General features: G+C 37.1%; 1 protein-coding gene across 1 annotated transcript in view; it reads left to right on the top strand.

The window, feature by feature from the left end:
• The window catches only part of EMB3144 (AAA-type ATPase family protein), a 272,998-nt gene that overhangs the window by 224,548 nt on the left and 22,419 nt on the right, over positions 1–26,031 (top strand). The window contains exons 10-11 of the mRNA XM_089828601.1: positions 7,932–8,069; positions 8,224–8,335. Coding sequence (XP_089684727.1) covers positions 7,932–8,069; positions 8,224–8,335 — 250 coding nt within the window. The remainder of the gene's footprint in view (positions 1–7,931; positions 8,070–8,223; positions 8,336–26,031) is intronic.

The following is a 26,031-nucleotide window of genomic DNA, read 5'->3' as shown; positions in this document are numbered from 1 at the left end:
GAATCACAATTGTAAAAATAATATTTTGTCAATTGAAAGTGGAGGGCAGAAGTTCGCCATTGACCTCCGAATTTAGTGAGTGAGTCGTTGTCGGAGTCCGAGTCAGACAGGGAATTTCGGATAGATGAAGGAAGAACCCGCATGCATCCGAATGACGTGGGCATTTTGGAATTGGAGGAATGTTCAGGAGATGACACTTGTTCAATGAATGGACTTTTCCATTAGCAGATGGAAGACTATGAGCTCTTCCACTCATACATGTTTGGCATCAAGGAATTGGAAGGTGAGGAGGTGTTTCCACCAGAGTTTGTTGAATATAAAGAAGGCAACGCAGAGATCAATGAGAGTCTCGCCCATCGCTTTGAAGGGAAAGCCATTAGATACGAAGATCCTTCAGTGGAGCCTACCAATCTTGGTGATGCAAAAAACCCGAGGAACATACTTGTAGGACATGAGTGGAACCCTGTATTGAAGGCTGCAACATTTAAGATCTTTATGGAGTATAAAGATGTATTTGCCTGGACCTGTAAGGATTTGAAAGGGGTCTCGCTAAAGATGTGCATTCACCACGTACCTTTGGTGCTCGGGACCATACTTGTGCGGAAGCGACCATATAGAATGAATAAGAACTACGCGGCATGCATAAATGAGGAAACACGACTGCTAGAATCTGACATAATATTTAAAGTTCAAGCGAGTGAGTGGATGTCACTAATTGTGATATCCATGAAGAAGGACAGGATCCAAATCCGGATATGTGTGGACATCCGGTTCCTGAATGCTGTTACGATGAAAGATCCCTTCACCATCCCGTCTACTGACACAATTCTAGAAGAAGTGGCAGGACACGAGATGTACTCCATGGATGGATTCTCTAGCTATAACCAGATCTCCATTGCTGTAGAAGATAAATTGAAAAATAACTTTGTGGTGGAGGATGGAGTATATGCTTACAACCAGATGCCCTTTGGATTGTGTAACACACCTGCTACATTTCAAAGAATCATTTTACACATCTTTGACAAAATGTCAGTAGGCAACTTTTGAGCATTTTTGGATGATTGGTCCATCTTCAGTGGACAAGACTACCACTTGAAGGCACTCTAGGAATGTATGGAGAGGTGTTGGCGAGCAAGGCTGGCATTGAACCCTAAAAAGTGTTAGTTCATGGTTCCTTAAGGAAATTTACTTGGGCACATTGTTTGCAAGTCAGGATTGAAGATCGACACAGACAAAGTATGAGTGATTGTGCTAAAGGAAGCCCTGACAGAGGTAACTGGAGTGAAATCCTTTTTTGGGTAGATTGGATACTACAAACGGTTCATGAAGAACTACGCTTAAATTGCTCTTCCCATTGACAAGTTGACACAAAAGGGAGAACCGTATATTTGGAGCTCCGAGAAGGAGACTGGCTTCATAGAGCTGAAAAATAGATTGTTGGGGGCGCCCATCTTGGCATATGCAAATTGGGACAAGGAGTTCCAAGTCCATGTAGATGCTTCTAGCTTTGCCATAGGTGCAACGTTGGTGCAAATTGGTGATCATGGCCTTGATCACCCAGTATATTTCGCAACCAGCTACTTTCAAAAGCCGAGAAGAATTATAGCAAGAGTTCACCTTCACCATTATTGTGCAACCTGGGAAAAGTCATGTCATTGCAGACTAGCTTTCTCGAATCAAGTGAAGGAGCCGCTGGGAGAGGTCAATGATGATTTTCTGGATGTACACTTGTTCAAGATCGCCATCCTTCCAGGATGATATAAGTCTATAGGGGAATATCTGTCCACGTCCCAATTTTCGAGGGAGATGCCGCCAGGCGAACGACGGAAGCTAGTGATAAGGAGCCAAATTTTCCAAATGATAAATGGTCTCTTATATAAGATGGGCCTAGACCAAGTACTAAGGTGATGTGTAATGGAAGAGGAAGTGCAGAGTGTTTTAAGGTAGGCACATGAAGGTCCGACAGGCAACCACATGGACTCGACACAACTACACGGAAGGTCCAGCATGTTGGATTATGGTGGCCCACACTTTACAATGACGCAAGGGAATGGATGTTAAGTTGCGATACATGCCAGAGAGCCGACAAACCACTCAAATGGGATTTCATGCCGTTAAACCCTTCCCACGCTCAAGAATTGTTTGAACATTGGGGACAGGACTTTGTGGGTCTGTTGAAGGTGAGTAGGGGTCGACGTTGCCGATATGTGGTAGTGGCCACTGGATATTTAACAAAATGGGTAGAGACACGAGCACTACCCGACAACTCTGCAATAAGTATTGCAAAGTTTTTATATGAGCAGATCATCACATGGTACGACATACCCATCTAGTTCACAAGTGATAGAGGAGGTCACTTTGTGAATCACGTGATTAGATTATTGACAACTGAATTCAAGATTCTTCATTTGTTGTCAAGTCCATATTACCCATGAGCCAATGGCTAGGTGGAAGCAACAAACAAATTCCTTGTGGCTATCATATATAAATCATGTAGAGTAGAACAGGCAGATTGGGAGGAAAAGTTGCCTTCGGCGCTATGGGCCTAATGCACAATGTTCAAAGTCACAACTGCACAAACACCGTTCTGGTTAATGTTTGGGCAAGAAGCTGTGGTACCAACTGAATTCATGGTTTCAAGTCTTCGGATTGCCATTGAACATAGACTCAAAGATATGGAAAGTCTACGAGAACGCCTATACCAATTGAACAAATTGGATGAATGAAGATTAGCGGCGCAATGGGCGACGAATGCGGCGGAAACCCGTCGAAAGGCATGACACGATAACCATTTGAAAAGGACAAGGTTCTAGCCAGGCCAACTAGTGCTTCAATATAATGGCCACAATGAAATAAAGTTAGGTAAATTCAATGTCAAATGGCTTGGACCATATAAAATTAGAGAAGTGGGTGATAATGGTTCTATAAAATTATGGACCTTGGATGGGCAAGAAATTCTTGACACCATTAATGGATCGAAGCTGAAAATCTATTGTGAATGGCAAGAAGGTGAGGCAAGGGGTGATACTAGCTGAAAGTAAGACTTAGGAAGTTAAAAATAAAAAAACCAAAAAAAACCAAAAAAAAAAACAAAACAAAAAACAAAAAAATGAGACTTCCGTGGACAAATTGCAAATGTATTTTCCCGTAGACAGGTGGTTGAGGACATACTGTCCCATGGACAGTGGCCAAGTCACTCTATCTTCCAGACATGTTGTCCTCGTGGATGGTTGGCCGCAGACCCACTGTGCTGTGGACAGATGCTGCCTGTGTGAAACAAAAGGGTTGCCATGAAGCGGAAAAAGAACGACCACAGCGAGGGAGAAACAGGGATCATATGAGTAGTCCGCACAAAGAAGAAACCACCGTTCTGGAAAAAAGTGAGTCCACGGAAAGACAAGTAGCAAAGGGAAAATAACATCTATGGAGAAGGAGAAAGCATGTGGCCGCGGAGTAGGACAAAGGGTGTCCACTGAGAAGGTACTTGTGACTGTCAGCGGAGATGGTAACCATCAACCAGTAAGGGAAAAGGAAAAAAATAAAGGAAGAACATCTACAGGAAATCATAAGTAGAGTATCCGCAGAGGGAAGTTAAATCATAAGAAGGGCATTTAGTGTGAAAGAAGAGAAGGGCTTTTCACGGAGAGGGAGGAAGGTTAAAATGTTGCCAGAACGATACAGGGGCAACCTGGAAAATGAAAGTAATAAGAAGAAGCATTGCCGCGGGGAAGCAAAACCTAATAGTTTTTTATTACAATAAAGACAAAACAAGAGACCATTAGTATGTAGTCTGTAGGGAAAAGAAAACAGTGGAAGGATCAGTTGAAGGGGAATAGTGCCAAGATGGACAAGAATGCGAGAGTGTTGGCCTCAGGAGTCCGTGTTGCAGGGCTGGTAACATCAAGCAGCAAGAAGCAGAAGGTAAAGGCTGACCTTTCCCATCTCACAGTTCAGTTTGAAGGGATAAATGGTAGTGAGTGCCACAGATGGTGGCAAGAAATAGTTGACATAGACCTCATCAAACAAATTCTGATTTGTGTGCGAGTACATTGGGCAATATAACTTTCATTGTTTTCTATGTGGTTTGTTAAGACTATATTAAGAACTATAATCGAAACATACAACAGGCACAACATAACAAGTACATTTGTATACAAGAAGCATCGTATGACGGTCTCCTTCAAAGTCGAAGATTTGAGCAGGGTTCTTGGCATTCCTGGCCAAGGGGGCCGCAAAGTGGTGACCACGAACCACAAACTATCGTAAGAATGTAAGGAGTATTGGGTGAAGTTGGTTGGATGCGACCTTACACCAGAGGAATTTGAGTCCATTGTAAGGGGTACTAAGAGTTGAGGACTACGACATGACTTCTTCCAGGAAGGCCATTGGAGATGTATTATGGATGTGATAAAGAGCAGGTTAACCGGGTGAGTAGGGCTTTAGATATCACCTTGCCTCAGATTAACTTCATGAATGGCATCATGAATGGTACAGTGTATTACTGGGCCACCGTCCTCACGGATAGAATGGAGGAATTCATGACATTGCAACATTTGATGTTTTATATGCCGCATGATGCCGTTGGTTTGTTTTTGGAAGCAACACTCCATCAAATTCTAACACACGAGTTTGAAGTCCCATTGAGAGGAAAATTGGTGCCAGGAGAACCCCCAATATTCTACTGGAGGCATTTGGACATGGGTGGCATAGTGGCCAGTCAAAAGAGGGTATTGCAGGGCTTAGATGCGTATGGTGACACTGACAACGAACGGGAGGATACCATGGAGGGTAGTGGGACCGATTCAAAGGGAGAGAGTACCTCGGCAGAGGTTGGGAATGATGAGGCAGTTGGAGGGTCCACACTTTTCACTCCTCCTTAGTTGCCAACTTCACCACACTTGATAGGCACCCCCGTGCCCCTTATTCCTCCTTTTGGCCAGAGGTATGCGCCAGTTGTCATGATTCCACCCACGACCATGATAGAAACCATAGGTGTTATGACTCTAGTCAGGAACGTCCCAATAGATCCAGTTGCACCAAATCTAGTAGCAGCAATGATAGGTTTAGTGGAGATGTAGGCACTAGAACCCGAGCCCCAAGTGCGATTGGACGTGATTGGCTTAGAGGTTGTTGTCACCATAGCTTCATCCTTCTTGGCCGAACCCATGAGTGTGGCCCAGCCAGTTCAAAGGTTGAGACTGTCGGAATGACCCAAACAACACAACTTGAGGATGTTGAGGTGATGGATCGAGGCAGTGTATTCTTGAGACAACAGTTCCAATTCATTCTTGTAGATGTCGGTTCCTCAATTCAGTCCTCGAGGTGGGAGAGACATATTCTCAGGAGTAGTTGCCATTCTAGCACCACAGGGGTCGAGAGTACCACAATCTAAGGATGCGCCCAAAGATGAGGATATACTGGAGGTGGACGTGGTTGCCACAGAGGAGGTGGAGATGGATATAGAGATGGAGCAGGATGTTGGCACTGAGGATAGACTGAATTATGGGTTGGATGAGGAGAGATGCATGGCATAAATTAGAGCCATGGAAGTTGTGCTGGAGAGAGGTCAAATTATTGGGCAGCAGGCTTTAACTCATAAAAGGGAGTTGTAGTTGGTCCAAGCCTATATTTAGAGGGGTTGTCCGGAGCCTTTTCGCTCTTGCTTTGAGGCCAGAGGATGGCCAGCTATGGAAACACCAGAGATGCTGGTTGATTGGACTACAAAGCCTGAGTTGGGACCGTGCAACACTACTATGGAGAAGCTTGCACATGAGATAGTAGTGGCATATAAAGACGTCTACTATGGTCATTGGTAGGTAGAGGCAGATAGGGAAGCAGAGAGGGTTGCAGGTGCAAGGTCTAGGGTAGTCAACGTAGAAGCTTGAGAGAAGCTAGCTGCTGAATTGGTTAGCCAACAAGCAACATGGGCGGTTGAGCGAACAATGCTCTTTCAAAACAAGGAAATGGCAAAATAAGGATTGCAAGCAGCCGAATAAGGATTGCAAGTGGCCCAGACTCATGCCATGGAGGCGGTACTTCTCTTGAAGGAGGCGGTGGAAGTTAACACACAGATGCAGAAGGACTTACATATACGCATCGATCAGGTTTACGAGTTGTGCCAGTAGCTGATCACTTCAAGGACGCAACTTCCTAGTCTATGTTCGTTTCTATGTTTGTATATTGTCTCCTAATTTTGTCAATTTTGAGTTGCTAGGAGATGACTTCTCTTTTTGGGGGGGATGTTGTCCAGCAAATTGGGTAGTTAGATGGTTACCGATACGGGCACGGTTGTGTTGTCCATTGGCACCGTGTCAGATATTATAAATGTGGCTTACACTTACGTATTTGTCACCATTGTATTGAGCATTATTGTTATGTACGGAAGCATTTGATGAGTGGATAATATTTTACATTGTTAAGTTCTAAGTTTCTTTCTTGTTCACCTATGGGCTGAACAGTTTCCAATTTACTCATCATGATCCACAAGAGTCTCATCATTATCAGAATAGGATGAAGTGGAAGAATTGGTAGGATGAATAAACCCATCATAATAGGATTGCTACATGATGATTAACTAGACGAGTTCAATAGGGATGAATGATGAAGATGGATGGCAGATAAAAGATCAAATTTGGATGAATAATAAGCTTAAAATAGGATGGAAATTAAGCTCATATTAGGAGGAAAGACTAGCTCTGAAGATGTAAAAGTCAATTGGAGATATGGATGCTATGAACTAAGAATGATCTAGCTGACTGAAATGAGGGAATGCAGAGAAAATATGAGGAATTGTGGAGAGAATCTGAGGGATTGGTAAATTTGATGGATTGCAAAGTGCATGAGTAATGGTGAATATGCTGGATTACAGGGCATATCTGTGGAATGGCTAATCTGCTGGATTACAGGGTGCATCTGTGGGATGGCAAATCTGCAATGGTAAATCTGCTGGAATACAGAGCGCATCTGTGGAATGGCGAATCTTCTGGATTACAGAGTGCATCTGTGGAATGGCAAATCTGCTGGATTACAGACCGCATCTGTGGAATGCCGAATCTGCTAGATTATAGAGCGCATCTGTGGGATTAGGTGGAAAATCCACTTAAATAGGTGACAAATTCACAAAAATTGTGAAGCTGGGCTATGACGACTTTGGGCTATGTCAATTTTCCACAAGAATATGTAAGTCCACAAATAACCAAATTCATCAGACCAAAACTGGATTGAAGACACTTTTAAAATAAACAACATTCTATTTCAAATTTTAATGCATTTTCATGGCAAAAGGACTAGGATCAGCATGAAGTTATTTAAGACGCTGAATGCAGATGACTCCACCATTCGTTATCATTCCGTTATTTTCGAGCAAGAAATTGACACGGTTGCTTTTGGGTATTGATTATAACCATTCATGTATTTCTTCAATGGTGGCACTCACTAGCTCTTCCTGAAAAACTTAAGAGTGTGATAAACACAATATTATAAGTCTATGCTATTGATAGATTGAAAAACAGAGATAATTCCACAACTATTGCTGCTTATGGGAAATATATAGTTTGTCAGACTGCGTTGTGCCTTAACAGTGACCAAGATAATACTGAATTATAAATTTCTGGAATGTCCATGATATACCCAGTAATGAAAATGTGAAAATAGTTCAATATATTTGGTTAATCTTAGTTCTGGATAATGAGGACGGAGGTTCTGTTTCTTCATGGCCTGAGATAATATTGGAGATGCAGCAAATCTGACAATCATGATTTTGAAACTCATTTCCAAAATCAAATTTTCCTGTCAACAAACCTGTTTGATATCTGTATATCCTTCTTTTTTTGACATTAATGACAAAGATGTGCAACACTTATTACTTTATAAGATCCTCTGTTCTTTATGGCTATATAGTGAGCCAGTTTCAATCTATTTTTTTCCTGCAGCAAGAAGGGGAATTTGAAACAGGGCTGGAGGACAAGGTTGATTTTTCCCTAGAAGTAAAAATGCAAGTGGCATATCGAGAGGCTGCAATTGCCATTTTGGAGTGCTATTATCCTAACCCATATCGTCCTTTTGTGAAGGTAAATTTAGTTGTTAGATATACCTGATCTTTTGTTTCAAAAATACGCAATCCCTATTTTGGAGGATATTGTCATCCATGTCCTTTAATGTTGGAAATAAGATTGCCATATCTAATCCCAACTAATAAAAACATTTTTTTAAATTATGTGCCAGACAGATATTCTAGTTGCAGATAGTACATCCAACATGGAGTACATGGAACCACGACATAATGTATTTGCGAGAAAAACTGATTATGTGAACTCAATAATTCGTGCTTGTGCTCGTAAGGATTTTACATTATCTTTTGTCTGCTTTTTAGGAAAATAATGCGGTGTTTGTGGAACTTTGATGTGCTTTTGAGTCTTACAGATAGTGATTGAGATTATATGTGGCTTTGTACTAGAGTGAAGAAACTTGGTTCTTTTCTATTGGACACAGCTAAACTCCACACAAAACAACACTGTACAGTTTCTAAAATCCTCAAAACACAACGAATTTTTGTGAAATTTCCAGTAGCTGAATCTTCATGATCTTCATCCCATTGTTGTTAAACCTCAAAAAATTAGATGAAAAAGCATTGTGTTTTGCAATTTTTTTTTACAGTGCCATTTCCTGTGGAGATTCGTTGCAAGTTTTTCTCTTTACCTAGCTACGTGCAAAGATTTATGCATCTGTGTCGGTCAATTCTAGTGATAAAAATATGGCTATCTTGAATTTTAATTTTCAATGATGTGAACTATAGTTGGTGAAAAATGCCTATTATTATGTTTTGAGAATATTGGTTAGCCCGTTATATATTGATTGTTTGTATGAAGTGTTTGTTAGCTTCTGATAGCTATAAGAGTTAGGTAGTTATAAACATCATTTGGTTGATGGTTGTATTCCTCTTGGCAATGATTGGATCCTTTAAGTAGATTGTTTATCATCAAGGAAATTAATATGATCTGGTTGGATTGACTATGATCCTTGGCTGGCTATCTGTGGCCTTCTTTACAATAATTCCACTTGCGAATAAAGATATATTTTGCTCTGTTAGTTGGTTTGCATCGTCATCTCGATTATTTATTCACGCATTCATTTTATCAGATGGAGTAGTTGATAAATCATGTTTTGTAAGAAGCTGTAGTGTGCAGTGTTTAGTTAAACTATCCTTGTGGGAGATTTATATGTTCAATTGCACAGGTTGTTAGTGAACAATGCTTTTAATGCAATTACGTTTCTTTTATATAAACTACATTTTAAGCACAATGAGTTGATGGATTGCTAGGATACTTGGGATGTTCTTGCTACATATAAAAGCTGAATGTGCAAGGATTTGTGCTGATGAAAATTTAAGCGAATAATTTTTTTTTTAGATCCTTAATATACAATGCATCTAGTCATTAGATACTGTTTTGTTTATTTCTGAGGAATGCGAGAATGCCATAGTTTGATATAATATGCATACTCCTATTATAGTCATGTATGTGGCTCTACTAGTAGGAAAAGAACTCTAATTAATGCGCTCAAGGTGTAATCTGTTTTCCTCTATTCTCGCGGATTTGAGGTCCCAACAGAGAACCTTAGATTTATCTAACTGTTCGATACAGCTAGATTTGTAATGAATAATGAATTTTCAGTTTTTCAAGAAAATATAAACTTTAGTCAACGAATTTCAGAGACCAAGATAAATAAATAAACTATGCTCTCTCAAGTTTCAAGGATGAGGAGGATAGGGTACACGAGTCATGTTTTTGGCAGTGTAAAAAGACTCACTTGGCTTGCCAAAATTCAGCTAGTCCGAGGTGAGTCAAGCACATTGACTCTAGGGGGCTCGAAAATGGAATTCGCTGAGTCTTTCCCAGGCTTTCCGAGTTTGGAGATTCACCGAGACCCATGAAGTCTTGTCCTAAGACATGAACATTTTGGTTTGTCATTTAGAAACTATATATTGTTTTCAATACTTACTGGTTAATGACATGCCCCAAATTATATACGTGAAATTTTACATATAAATCCCCATCTTCATGTTCAAGTCAGTTTTTTTTTCTTCATCAGAATATAGCAATGCCTGGTTAAGCTGCATTTATCTTTCTACTTAACCACTCCTCTTTGTTAATGAGCTTGCAACAAAACATGCAGTATGGAAAGCTTCAAAAAAATCACTAATTTATTTTTCACTTGGATATATGCACCGGGCTGAGACAAACAAAGCTTATGGCTACAACATCATCTAGGGCCCGTCTTAGACACCATAGCATGACTTGTCGTGATGTTGGGATGGGTATCCTCTAAGCCAAAGTGTTATAAATTTAGTATCAATATTTGTTTTGATGCCATGAATTTCATATTCCATTAGTTTTGTATACAATGTGTTATTTCCACCAGCTACAATTTTTGTTTATACTTTTGTTATCAATGTCCATTTTTATAATTGATTAAATTAGCTTCTATTTATAATTTGATGATGTCATTATCTCTTTAAAATTTGTATATTATAGGGTGAATGAAATAAGTTTTAAATTCTTCATAATTTTTGAGTTTCTTGGTGTTTTTTAATTTTTCGGGTCTTTTTCAAGCTTTTGCCCAGTTTTTATGCCAAGTTTGAGTTGATTACAAAATCAGATTGCTGAATTCAAGTCTGTAAGTGGATTTTAGTGTGGGAATATATCGTGGCCATTTTTAGGGGATGACAACGAATAACTATAAATAAGTAGGATTTGTTTCTTTGAAATTTCTAAAGAAATTTCAAATATTCATATCATAACATTGATAAAAATATTATCATAGACTTTATAGAAGCTTAATACATAACATTAAACTTGCTTAAGGTTTCACATGAGAATTGACAAACAATATTTCAAATATTCATATCATAACATTGATAAAAATATAATCATAGACTTTATAGAAGCTTAATACATAACATTAAACTTGCTTAAGGTTTCACATGAGAATTGACAAACAATTTTTTTTTTGAATGCTCTCACCATCAATTTGCATGCATATTGTATGAAAATTATAGCAAACTACTGAATGGTTCCAAGCTTCAATTATAAAGTTAGGAAACCATAGAAAATAGATGGCTGTCTCTAATCAGTAGATGCAATTGGTAGTTCTGTATAAAAATTCGAGCTTGAGCATGAGTCTATGCTAGTATATTTTGCTACCTTAGGCAATGGAAAACCAACCATTCTCTCTTGTGTTTTTTCTTTCATTGATTTGTATTGATTCTTCGCAATCAACATCAAATACACATGAGTGTAAGATATGGTCTTCAATGTCTGCCTGAGACCTAAAGGCCTAATGGAAAGCAAAATAACAAGAGAAAAATATAATGGAGCAAAACAGATCAGTTAATTGAATTAAGCTAATTGAATCAATGAGAATGATATTACAAAGGAGACCCCTTGGTAAAATAGACCAAGGTGAGAAAATAGGAGTCCATAAAATTATGTTGCGTCATAATCTTATGGTACAAGACAAAAAGTGATAACTCATCCACACAAGGTAGAAAAGTGAATAATATGTTAACACCACCGAATGTGAGATTATTCTTATGTGGTCTTGTTGATGTGAGCTTTATTCTACTATAACATACATAATCAAATATTCGACATTTTGAGGTGAAACATCAAACACTCAACCCTCTCTTGAATAAAGTCATCTCTCATGCTGAACTTGCAATGTAAGATCATACAATGACTCCAAGGTTCCATTAATTGTGGACGCTCACTTAAAGAAATGATGTTATATGTTGGTAAACACTTGGGAATTACGTTGTTTCTCAAGATTTGAGATTGCACTTCCAAGGATTTAACTTCATAAGGTGCAATGAAAATAATTTTATGATTTTCAAACTCTTGACTTCTCAACTTAAAACTTCAATTGATTTTTCCTTCTACAACTAATCTTGAATGCAAGGACTTGTAGCTGAGTTAGTGACTCTACTCATCCAGTGCAAGCTTCTAAGGCATACTTAAAAGTTTTCAGATCAATATTGCTTCCTTGATCCCATCAAATAAATGCAACTTAAAGATTCAATACCAATGAAGCTAAGTACTATCATTTATTGGCTAACAACACGAGGCACTCTTACCATCCGCAAGAAGCTAGTGGCCCAGATTTGTTCGAGTCATGCAAATGAACATCCACAGCTACTTTCATTCAACTAAGCTACTTAAAGCAATTGATGAACAGGAGATCCAATGAGTGCTAAGTGTTCCATTAACTCTCATGAGAGATGGAGTTGTGTGAATCACTACACATGAAACATGGGTCAATGAGTTTGACTCAAAAACTACATAATTAATCCTGATACCAATATCACTACTTAAAGCAAATTCTATTATACTTTATTTGAACAAGTCGAAATGAAAAACAACTTGAAATGATAATCTATTCTAAATAAGGATGATGGTAACCATGCAATAATTCAAACTTGATCACAACTATCACCATAGAAAACACAACAATGACAAGTAGAGAAATTTTGGCATTATTGTAGCAACAACTCTCCAACATCTCCCGTTACAAATGATGTGAGCAAGCTTTTATATAGGGAGCTCAAGTACAGTGAATGACCAAGATTGATTTGAAATCAAGAGCCAAGATTATACCACATAAGCCCTAATTAGGATTTAGCTATAGCTAAAAAAATATTAAATGCCCAGCTAACTACAACTAAGCACTACCATATGGGGCAGTAGAAAAATTGTATTACTTTCATGAGCCAGTAAGAAAATTCAAATCTATAACAGCCGGATAAGGTACAATACCATGTGTGTTGGCATTATGATGATATGGCAATTATATGAAGACAATGTTTGGTTGTCATTGATGACAACTATGGAAACTAAGTCAGAACAAGCCCAGGAGCATGATCGGTGAACGCATAATACACAGCATATGATCAGTGAACATAAACATATGATCAGTGTGATGGAATATTGTCATTGATGTCAAAGGTTCGAAGAAGTTTGTCATTGACGGTTATATGAACATTGAAGATATTATGATAATGATATAATAGTTACTTCATTGTGCATTTCTAACATGAAAAGAAACATCAGATATATGAAAAGATGTATGGAAAGACACGGGATATGAATATTGCCAAAGGAATGAAGATACAATAAACAGCTGAATATACTTAATGTGAAGTAAGCATGATACGACAAATATGAAAGAAGTTACTGAACCTATTCTAAGGATAAGTTCTTGTTCATCATAAGTTGAAGTCAATGACATTTTCAGCATGAACTATGTATTAGCAGAGACTACGCATAAAAGAGAAATATTTTAGTGTAATGAAGCATTAGAGATAAGATATTATTTCTCAGCCATGAAGACTTGAAAATAAAAAGGCAACATCTGTGCATAATTCAAACTCATGGAACAACAGCCAATACAAATCAAGTAATGTTAGTTATTTACAGCAGCAGATGTAATATAAAATACATTGATTTAGCATATCCAGAGTTAATGAAAAAGGAGAGGCAAGGTATATAATACAACCATCATATGTCGGGAATATTACAAAAAAAGACAATCAAAAGGAGTAATTATTGATGGTACAACCTGGTCAAATTCTCCAGTCAGAACAATAAAGCCAGCAAATTTGGAAGGCTAGATCAGAACTCCAAAATGAAAGTATGGAAGATGGCATAAGCATGGTCAAATCAACACACAAAATCAGAGAGATAATTTATTACAGGTGCCATCATGACCAACAAGCATTCCATGTCACATATGGAGTTTGCAGATTAAAATGATATGCGACTTTGGTTTCAGATGAAGACAAAAGAAGTGATACATATCTTTGCGAAGGCCCAATATTGATATAGATTAAAAAATATGAAATGATAGTCATGATATGCAGTGTGCAATAGAAGACAAGCCCATGAGTAATGGAATAAAAGCTAAGACGGCAATAATATGACTGTTACAGATTACCTTTGTGCTTTCGAAGGAAAACATACACAGCAGTATATAATATGAAAAAGAAGGAACAACATCTGCAATCATGACTATTAATTAAGAAAATGGAATTCAGGAGTCGTCTAATTATCAAAGTTCAAATATTATCAGTGATTGTAAAATGTGTTGTGTGTGACTTTGAAAAACTAATGGCAACCTCAGCATAATGTGTGCATTCACAGAGAGTCCAAACACAAAGCCACCTGAGATTCATGAATGGAAGAAACGGAGCAGTAGTAATGGAGTTTATGGCAATCATAAAATAATGAGTCTACCGGTGATATGTGCTTCCACGTCAAGATATAAGGTGTGAATTTGAAAGTCAAAACTTTCAATGACATCAAATGAGTTGGGATGAGGCATCTTCAAAGAATAGGGTCTTCATGATAGCCGAAAACCATAGAAATTTGTAAAATTCATAAGTGCTGGCAATATCAAATGAATATCAAATGAATTAAGTCTGATTAGGTGCGATTAAGGCTTTCTGAGGAATAAATTAATAAGTTATAAAATCTATAGGATACCCCCCTTGGTAAAGGTACGTAACTCTTATTTGAAAGTAGACGATATAACTATGGATTTACTTGTAAGAGATTAAAAGGTGGTGAATAATGGAGTATGTGGTTGATAGAAGAATTGAAGTAGTGTGAAAAAATTATTTGATATATATATTCAAATTTTCAATCTGATATATATATATATATATATATATATATATATATATATATATATATATATATATATATATATATATATATATATATATGAGAATAAAATAGAAAAGTGTGTAGAAGTGGACTGATTTAAATAAAATTTTAAAAGAAGAGGTATGAGTTATGGATAAGGTAAGTGTGAAAGATATTAGTAGAGAATAGAGAAATTAAAGATATATTTATATGCAAAAAGAAAAGGGGAAGTTCTTGAAGAAAAATTTAGAAGTGTATGTTTCTGGGGAGGATTAATTGTGCAATTAAAGTATCCATCATCAGTTGGGTAAGCAACAATATCAATGTGGAAAAGAAGTTTGTGTGTAGTGGGTCGGTGCTCACGAAGACAATAGTGGGGGTTGGTGCTTCAAGGTCAGAGCCTACAAAGTGTGAGAGTTGGAGCTTATAGTGAGTTGATGCTCATAAACATAAAGGTTGTAGCCTCTAGTAAGTTGGAACCTACAAACCAATTTAAACAACACGTTTATATAAAAGCATTTATTTGCTATGGTTTTCTCCCGCCTCGGGTTTCCACGTAAATCATTTGTTATTGTATTCATGTGCATAATTATTTTTTTCAGCATTTGAAGTTATTGTGGTGATTAAACTTTTGAATTGCTAAAGTTGTTATTATGCTGATTCACCTCCCCCTCCCTAGTATAATCGTGTGCTCTTCATAGTGATTGTAATAGAATGGTGACAACATGCCGAGCAACTTCACAGTGGTGAAGGTAGAATTGGCATCACAAGATCTGATCACGTGTACAAGATTCATATGACCATTCTATTTCATAGTCCTGACCACAACCTAATTGTTTGATTGGTGCAAGGAGATTGGATCATTACAATTATCAAGGAAGGATAAGAACACTTGAGTTCTTGGAGACATTTAAAGAATTTGAGACCATGGAAAGGTATTTAATGAGTGATCCTATTGGATGATGTGATAATAAAGAAGTAAGGTTAGATGTTGAGTTGACATCAGTTGTATTGATGGATCATTATAAGTAGTATTAGAGCGGTGCATTGGGAAAGGTAATACGTTTTGACTATCTTAAGTAATTGACTAGAAAATCTAGTTAAAGGTCGAGGAAAATTCATATTGAGACATTAAGATATTTGAAATACTTAAGAAGATTGATTGGGAAGCTTAAGCTTTGAATGAATGGTCAAGATTAAGAGGGAAAAGTTATGCCTAACAGAATAGTTTTTAAGAAATTTGTAATGAGAAAATGAGTGTGAAGATTGCCTAGTGCTAAGGTTGTGATTAAGATAAAGAGCAGAGAAGAGCAGAGAATAGTTGCAAAAGAGCATAGAATTAACTGGATCTAATAGGCAAGGAGTGCCATAACTAGATCAATGATTTAGTTGTTCCCTAATAGTCACAATAAAGAAATCCCTAAATCGGGTGAACTCTAACAAGTTAAGCTGTAGATCCCTTAATTAGGTAAGCTTGTAAAAGAGTATTCAAAATCCGCTAACAAGGTAGATCTTAGTAGATCTATTTGTACTTCTAACAAGGAATAAATCATTCCTAATAGGATGAACCCTCAGAAAGGGTATTTGTAAGCTTCTAACAGGACAACTCTTTTACTACAATAGTGAGCTTGTGAGTATCACCACCACTGTGTTTTTTTGTAATGTCCCCAATTTTTAATGTAGTAATAAAATAAAGTAAATTAATTAACAGGTCCTAGAATTTAAATAATATAATAAAATGACCTTTAATTAGTTACTTTAATTAATTAATATGGGCCCAAGTTAATATTTGTATTTGTGGTTCTGATTGATTTAATATATCTCAGACCTATTTTAATTTTTAGTTTCAGTTCGCAAGTGTTGCTGTTGGCTATCTTTGTACACCCTCAGAAAGGTTTCCCCGACAGGTATTTAAGCACGGCTTGTAGGTAGTAGTTGGCACGCATTTTGGATTATTTTCTACGTACTGCGAAATCTTGTTGGAGTTCTTTGTTGTTTGCTATTTCAGAAGTGAAAGACCTTCCTTATTTGGTTTTTGCGGTTTCGGTGGGATTCAACCCTCACCCTATTTCGTCGCCTGTGACACTTTGCTCGAATTTGGCAAATTAGAGCACCATCTATTTGCGAATATTAATTGAATATACTTGTGTTCAATTTTCATTATTTGGATTTCATCTTGTTCATGGTTGTATTGTAGTAACATTGTATGGCCCATCTTGCACAGCCCATCCTGTACGACCCATCCTATACGGCCCATCCTGCACGATCCATCTTGTATGGCCCATCCTGTATGACCCCCACCGTACGACCCATCCTATACGGTCCCCACCATATGGCCCATCTTGTATGACCCATCCGGCATGATCCATCCCATACAACCCATCTTGTACGGCCTGCATACATATACTGTACAACCTTTCATATCTCTACCGTATGGCTTTATTGCTATTGCTTTGTACTTGGTTACTTTACCTTCACCGTATGACCATCTTGGCCTACCGTATGACCCTCTAGCACCACAGCATTTGGTTTCCTTTACCATACATCGAACCTCATTAGTTTAGTATGGTCTTTCCTAATTGCTTCTTGTAGCCACCATACAGTAGTTCCATTGCTATTAGACACAAGCGTGCAATCATTCCTAGCGAATAATTAATAGTTTCGTGTAGGGTTGTGACAGAAGGGAATCAAAATCTCACTGTGGTGTCAGAGCTGGTGATTCTGCCAGCCTGTTGGGATAATGGAGAGCTTTGACTTTGATTACACTATGGCTCATTTTTCAGCCGATTAGAGGGCACATCTATCAATCGAATACTCCAAGGATACTTTTGTGTGCCAACTATTGGATGGTCAAGTACAAGATGATAGATACCAAGTGGTTGGCGAAACCATTTACCACAAAGACAAAATTTGTCTAGTACTTGAGACCAAGATGAAGGAAATTTTGGAAGAAGGTACTTGCACAAATATCATTGAACCAATGCTCGACGACCAACTTGATGGAAATTTGGGTTCTACCAACGACCCTCCGAATAAGAAAGCTCTACCAATAGTTGTTCATCCTCCTGGTGATGCGGATTCGATCGAGGATTATTTGTAGGAGCAATCTTTATAGTTGGCTAATTATGAAATTTATTCCCCAGTGGCAATCATGATGGATTACATAGATGAATTTCAAGTCCGAGATCTCAGTGATTCAGGACGGGACAATATTTATATCAGAGTGGCACAACGGAGGCTAAATGGTGGTCTACTCATCTCAATTGAATTCAATTATGAACATGTGATTTTGAAGCATGGAGTTTTCAGCAATTTGCAACCGCACATGGTTTGGGATGCTGGAGTTTGCATATTGCTTGAGGACAAGCAATCTTTGGTTGACGAGGATTTGTAATGTCCCCAATTTTTAATGTAATAATTAAATTAAATTAATTAATTAATTGGTCCCAGATATAATAAAAGGACCTTTAGTTAGTTACTTTGATTAATTAATATGGGCTCAAGTTAATATTTGTATTTGTGGCTCCGATTGATTTAATATATCTCGGACCTATTTTAATTTTTAGTTTCCGTTGCTAAGTGTTGCCGTCAACTATCTTTGTACACCCTCAAAAAGGTTTCCTCGACGGGTATTTAAGCATAGCTTGTAGGTAGTAGTTGGTATGCATTTTGGATTAATTTCTATGTACTGGGAATTCCTATTGGAGTTCTCTGTTCGCCATTTCGGAAGTGAAAGACCTTCCCTATTTGGTTTGTGCGGTTTCGGTGGGATTCAACCCTCACCCTATTTCTTCGCTTGTAACACTTTGCTTGGATCTAGCAAATCAAAGCACCATCTATCTGCGAATATTAATTGATTATACCTATGTTGAACTTTCATTATTTGGATTTCATCTTGTTCATGGTTGTATTGTAGTAACACTGTATAGCCCATCCTATACGACCCATCCTGCATGACCCATCTTGTACGACCCATCCTGTACGACCCATCATGTACGGCCTATCTTGTATGACCCCCAATGTATGACCCATTTTGTACGACCCATCCTGTACAACCCATCTCGTACGACCTGCATAACTTAACGTACGACTTACGTACATATACTGTACGACCCTTCATATCTCTACCGTACGACTTCATTGCTATTGCTCTGTACTTGGTTGCTTTACATTCACTGTATGACCATCAGTTACCTTGGCCTACCGTACGGCCCTCCAACACCATGACATTTGGTTTAGCTCACCGTACATCTAACCTCATCAATTCTATACGGTCCTTCCTAATTGCTTCTTGTAGCCACCGTACAGTAGTTCCATTGCTATCAGACACAAGCGTATGATCATTCTTGACGAATAATTGATAGTTCTGTGTAGGGTTTTGACAGAAGGGAATCATAATCTTACATTTTTAACCCTATAACAAGGGCTTCTACGATACCAAAATCATTGTGTTAGTTGTGATAATTGTGTGCTGGTTTGACATTGTTATCTTTCTTTTACTTGCATTGGTTACATGCTTTACTGTTTGGAAGTTAGTATTTTAGTTTAGCAACTAGTAGTTGAATTTTTACATTACCTCTCTGCTTATGATTGAGATTTTGTCTTTAATGAGGAAAGAGAACAAGAAGATCTAGAGGTGCTTCTTGCATAAAGGTTACCTAGAGGAAAATGAAAGTACAAAGGTATCCTACTTTTGAAGTGCTTTAATTGCAAAAAGATTGGATGTCTCTGTCAATTATCCTGAGAAAGAGAAGAAGGATAAAGAAAATAAGTACAAGGAGAACAATAAGATATGCTATGTTGCAGAAGGTGTTACTGATGATGCTGATGGAAAAGATGAAGAAGAGATTGTATTTGTTGTAGTCAAGGAAGATCCTACAGAAAATGATGAGAAGGCATTGATTTACAAAATGAACAATAATGATGAGTGGATAATCAACAATGGTTGTTCACATCACTTGATTAATGACAAGAGCAAATTCATTGAAATGAACAATGTGGTGGAGGTGTAGTAAAGTTTTGTAATAACAGTCTCTGTGTTGTAAAAGGAAATGGTACATTTGTTGTAAATGATAAAGCATAGTGTGAAGATGTTTATTTTGTTGAAGTACTAAAGTATAAGTTGTCAAATGTGGCTCAACTAAACAACAAAGCTTATAGATTGGATTTCAAGAAAGGACAATGTGGGATCATTAGAAAATTAGGAGATTTGATTGGTATTGGTGAACAGATAAGAGGTAACTTATTCCAACTGAATTACTACTATAATAGTTATCTGATTGCTCAGGTTGAATATTGTTGGTTATGGCATAAAAGATTTTGTCATGTCAACTTTGATAATTTGGTTGAAGTAAGCAAGATGAAAGTAGTGAGAGGAATGCCTTATCTAGAAACACCAAACAATGTTGTGTGCCAAGATTGTCAGCTTGGAAAGTTAACCAGTTCTAGCTTTATCACTTTTGAAGGTATACTAGATATAGTTCATGTAGATCTATGTGGTCCTAGTAGGAACTCAGAGTTACGATAGAGATAGGTGTTTCATGCTATTTGTTGATGATTTCTCTAGAATGATGTGGGTTATCTTTTTGTAGTGCAAATCGTTCTACATGTTCAAAATCCTCAAAGCTGGAGTTGAAAGAGAAATCAGTAAGAAGCTAAAATTCTTGAGACCAGAAAGAGGAGATGAGTTAACTTCACATAAATTCATTGCATACTGTGAGGGACATGGAATCAGAAGACAGATGTCAATCCCCCAAACACTAAAATAGAATTGAGTTTAGGAATGAAGAAATAGGTCAATCATTGATTGTTCAAGAACTTTGATGTTGCAGAAAGGCATGGCTCAAACCTTTTGGAGAGAGGCGGTGAGCAATGCAATCTATACGCTGAACCAGGTACAACTGAAGAAAGGTACGAATAGAACACGCTATGAGTTATGGTATGGCAAATCACCCTGTGTGAGTTATTTCAAAGTATTTAGAAGTCGGTGTTATATCAAAAGGGACTACTTAAGAAAGTTTGATTCAAGAGGAGATGAAGGAATATTCCTAGGCTATTCCACAAAAAGAAAAGCTTACAAGTGCTTTAACAAATGAACAAATAAGCTGATAGTGCTAATGTGAGAATTTGATGAGTATTTTGAACAAAATGATGAGTCTAATAACAAAGAACCAAAAGACTACAAAGGATTTGTCTACATGTTGCCTATTGAACAAAATGACTAGGCATAACCAGTGGCTGAATAAGAAAATATGTAGGAACCAGTTCAAGCAGTAGAGGAAGCTCCAAGAGTAGTGTAAAAACCCCTTTGCTGGTTATAATTTCATAACATCAGCTGAATTAATAGTTAGGGAAATTTTCTGTTAACCATGATGAATGGCAAGCCAATTCAGCTCGCTATGCCAAATGAACATCAGTTTACTGAATTTCGAATCTGTCTCTACCATAATGCAAATGCAACGGAGCAACATTTTTATTCCATCCCTTTGGGAATATTGAGAAAGATATTCAGTATGCAAAATACAGAAACTAAATTGCCAGGAAAACAATGTGCAACTGTAACTTTCTAACTTTGAATTTCCTGAGGCAAACAAATTAATGTCAAATAGTTTTTGCGCATTCAGACAAATTTGGACTGATACAGACGAACCTGATTTGAAGCACAAAGATGAACTAAGGCGAAATGATTCCTTATCTAGCAGATCCCCATCCTGCAGATTGAACGGTCCAATCCACCACAGTCCATGTGGCTTCCAAAAACCACAATGCAGGCCTGAAAGTATAAAAGTACAGGCTTCTTCTTGCAGACGTGGGCCAGTATAGGCAATCGCAGATCTAAATAATGAAATGCAGGCCCAGGAATTAAATTGCAGGCCTTCCCAGTGATGCCGCAGGTGAAATTCTTCAACTCTGGGCCTAAAATACAGATACAAGCCTCCCAGAATACAATTGCAGGCCTTTATACTGCTGCTGCATGCCTTTCTAAGGTGAAACACAGGCCACCAAGTAAATCACAGACCTCTGATTCTAGCCACAGCCTGCACAGATATACACATTGCTTCACACAGGGATGGCTGCTCTTCACAAATCGAACCCCTACAATTCGCAAATACTTTCAATAATGCCAGGTTACGACACTTTTCTCTGTTCACAATTCTCAGATGATGCGGGAGCAATGTGACCCTTTAACATTATGAGGAGGTTCATAATATTGTACTGTTTGAGTCCCTAAAATTGCATTGTTATGTGATTAAAAACATAATGGGAATGTTCAAAGAGCATTGTAACTGATTAAGCTTGTGGGCAAATAGGTTAGTTTGATAACTACCTTAGCATCTCTAGAAATAGAGAGAGCATGTAACCGAAAAATATACGGGGAGAGTAGAAAGAATACGAGAGCTTAGAGAGAGCACAAAAGGATTAGAGGAGAGAATCGGCTCTCTGGCTAAAAACCAGAGAGCCATGCATGCTATATGTATTTGCATTTCAAGTCTTTGGATTTCAATAGACTGTGTTAAGTTTTTGCAATAGCTTTTTCTTTCTGTTTCCCTGTAATGTGGTTACGTAGTTTCTATGAACTATTTAATACTCTTGGTTAATGACTCAGTTCATAATAGTGGGAATCGGGTTCTGAGTTCTTGTTAATAGTGAAATTGGTATTAGGTTTCATTAAGTGTTATAGTTTATATGAATCTGGTTTCATGAGAATGATTGTATGACAGTTCCGATTGGGACAACAGAAAACCAGTCATTTTGTGAAAGCATTTCAATGGAGATGTTTCGGGTTTCATAACAGACCCAGCGTCAAAGGAGGAAATTCGGATAACAGATTGTCAATACCGCGTGGGGCCAAAGACCATGCCTTGACAGTCACTGTGAATGAGCCTGAGAGCTTATGTTTAAATAGTCACCATGTGGATGGAGACTGAGCGGGATTAGTTACTGAGTCATGTGGAATGATTGTGAAGTCGTGATAGCAGAAAAGGTGGCATCATGCGATAGTTAGCAAAGAATGATAGTGCTCAGGTTTCCTGATGAAGAAACTGCAAAAGTGGTTGTGGAGAATATGATGCGTGTTGGACTCAGTGCTGGAACCTCAATGAAGGTGGTGAATGTATTGCATATGTAATATGCATGCTTAATTAAAAGAATCTTGCTCATCATGATTTGAGTCTTGAGGCAGTTGGAATGTGGAAGTCTGTAGCTTGCAATGTATTTCTGTCATGAAAATAACAGTCTCAGTGCGAGTGGCATTTCTCAAATTCTAACCGTTGGATTTTGATGAGATTTGGATATGTTTTAGCTAAGTCACATGGTTTGCCGGATTTCAACCATGAAGTTCGAAATTCAGCGAACTTCAGAACTCTGCTAAAAAATCGCAAAAATTTGTCGCAAAATTCGAGAGGGTACAGATTATTTAAATAAAATATATTAAAAAATCATTTGCGCAGGCCCTTTCATGTCAAGCAGTGATGAAATGTTCATCGGCGAATACAACAGGTTTCAATGTTGAACGGCACAATGCGAACGGCAGGAATGAGCATATCCACCGCTGACCAGAATAAATATTTCGCAACCCATTTCCATGTCGAATAAGTGTAAATGATAACCTGCACAGAAGCTCAAACTCCGTCCACGGAAATATTCAGGCATAAAACATCTGATTAATGATTCGGCTCCTTTTTGAAGTTTATAATCTTGCTCGATAGATTAAATGATCGTTGGCTTCCTTTTTGACTCTAAATATCTAAATTAAATTCAAAGTTCAAACATTTAGATTTAATTTAAATATTCAGTTTTAATTTTAAAGTTTTATTTTCTTTTAAATTTGTTTTAAAATAAAAATTTAGCATCTTCCTATTAAATCTTTAATATATTTTAGAATTTAATATATGACCTGAATTATAATATTTAATATTTAAATATAAATTTATCTACCTTAATTATGTTTTAAATTATTAAAACATTTATTTGATTTGTATTTTATTAAATATATTAAAGTTTGATATTTTAAATATTTAGATTATAATATATTTATATTAGTATAAAAAGTTCTAATATAACTCATACAATAAATTAGTAATATTTAAATTAAGTTTTTTAAATCTATATAATATGAATACGTTTTAATATTAACTCTTATCATTTATTAGTAATATTTAAATTAAGTTTTTAAAATCTTATAATAGGAATATGTTTTAAAACGTATTCATATTATATAGAAATTTAACATAATATTTTTTATTTTTTAGATTTAATATTTATATTTAAAAAAAAAGAAATTTATATAAGGCAAATTTTTTTCGAATTTTTTTGGCCTCACCAAACTTTTTTCGAATTTTATCGTTGTTGAACTCGAATTCAAATTCGAACCTTGTGACATAGTGTTTTAGTAAACCTAATTGCGCCCATCCTCACTGGAGCGATCGAGGAGTTTTGATCTCGTTCAAAAGTTATACCCCTCTGAGTACGAGTCTATCTAGGAGACAGGTTTTCAGATTGGACATAGTTGGATGGATGTGATGAAAGATCTCCAAATAGCACTCTGTCTAGCCTGATTTGCCATAGTCAATGAATTGTAAATGTTAAATTTTTGAGTTTCAAGTTTCGTGTTACATCATTAGACCATGCAGATCAAATTCTTTTGAGCAGGAAACAATGAATTTCAAACTGCAACAATGAAGCCTCCCGATAATAGGCAATGACAGAAGAAAGACTCCAATAATTTTAGACTCTAATTCTCCAAATTAAATCTCCTACAACACTTAGCCCCAGACTTCTTCCAAAGAAACAAGATCACAGAAATGGAAGACTAGGAAATCTCAGAAATTCAATTCACAATACCTCAGTTAATTGTCAAGCATTTCTCAAAACTTCTTAAAACCCTCAGCTAGATGCCCAATAATTTCAGTATAATTAACAAGACTATTCTTCTCCCTAGATACAAAATATACAGTAGGAGAATGTAGGCCAATTGTATACTCAAGCACAATTGCCAAGAACTTCTCAAATAAGACCCTTATACTTCAGCAAGGGCTCACAAGTCAGAAATCAGGAAAAGCCACAAAGGCACAAGAAGCAAATATATTTTCAAGCGTACCTTTCCCAATGAAATGAGCTCTCATTTATAAGCTTTCATTGGCAAAAGTTTCCATAAAACTCAACTTCAGAAAACATGGACGTTTCCAAAAGAGTTGAACACTAGAAACATTCGAACTTGTTTTTTAGAAATATCTCTTAAAATCATAATTATAATAATATAAACATTATTATAATAATGCAACTCAATGAATAATAAGTAAATAAGAGTTCATGCAATTATTAACCTGATCAACTGCAGGTGACGACCAATTGCTAAGCCACCCACTACACTACCAAGAATAGCAACTACTAAAAATAGTAAATCCATAACTGAGACCCCTAAAACGCCCTATCAACTCATGAGGGTCACTATGGTAAACTAACTTGGCCAACTATAGGAACTTGCTAAAAATGGGGACATTACAAGTAGAACCAATTTTACTAAGGCATGTCAAGCTTAATCATTCCCCAGACTAGATAATTGGTGATAAAGATGTTGGTGTGTTGACTAGAAGAAAAGCAAGGGAAAGTACATGTCTGTAATCTTATTTATAACCAAAATTAGTAAAAAATGCTTCAAAGGAATAAGAATTGGTAAAGACCTTGAAGGAGGCATTGGAACATATAGAAAAGAACCAAACATGGACTCTAGTGCCTAGACTTGTGGACAAAAATGTGATAGGAACAAAATGGATTTTCATGAATAAGATGAATGTAACATGTGAATTGGTTAGGAATAAAGCAAGGCTAGTTTGCAAAGGCCATGCACAAGAGGAAGGATTAGATTAGGGAGAAACCTTCGCACTTGTAGCCAAACTTAAGAATTCAAAGCATTGCTTGCAAAGGATTCAAGGCCTATCAAATGGATGTCAAGTTAGCATTCCTGAATGGTATATTGGAAGAAGAGGTATATGTGGAACAATCTGAAGGGTTTGAAAATTCAGAAGGAATGAATTTGCAGATTATAGAAGGCCCTTTATGGATTAAAACCAGCTCCCAGAGTATGGTATGAAAGGTTACATTCATACCTAATCAAGATTGGATTCGCAAGGACAAGTGATGACAATAGTGTATATCTGCATGTAGAAAGTGAAGACAAGCTGCTGATTGCAAAAAATTGTGTTGATGATATTATATTTGGAGGCAATGATGTGATGATTGTTGCAATCTCAAAAGAAATGAAGAAAGAATTTGAAATGTCTATATTCAGTGAAACCAAATTCTTTATGGGTTTGTAGATCTACCAATTCAAGGA

This window comes from Cupressus sempervirens, chromosome 5, assembly GCF_028749045.1.
Source record: "Cupressus sempervirens isolate cs-2001-9-10 chromosome 5, ASM2874904v1, whole genome shotgun sequence".
NCBI lineage: Eukaryota > Viridiplantae > Streptophyta > Pinopsida > Cupressales > Cupressaceae > Cupressus > Cupressus sempervirens.
The sequence above is the reverse complement of the archived record's forward strand: the minus strand, read 5'-3'. Positions and strand labels throughout refer to the sequence as shown.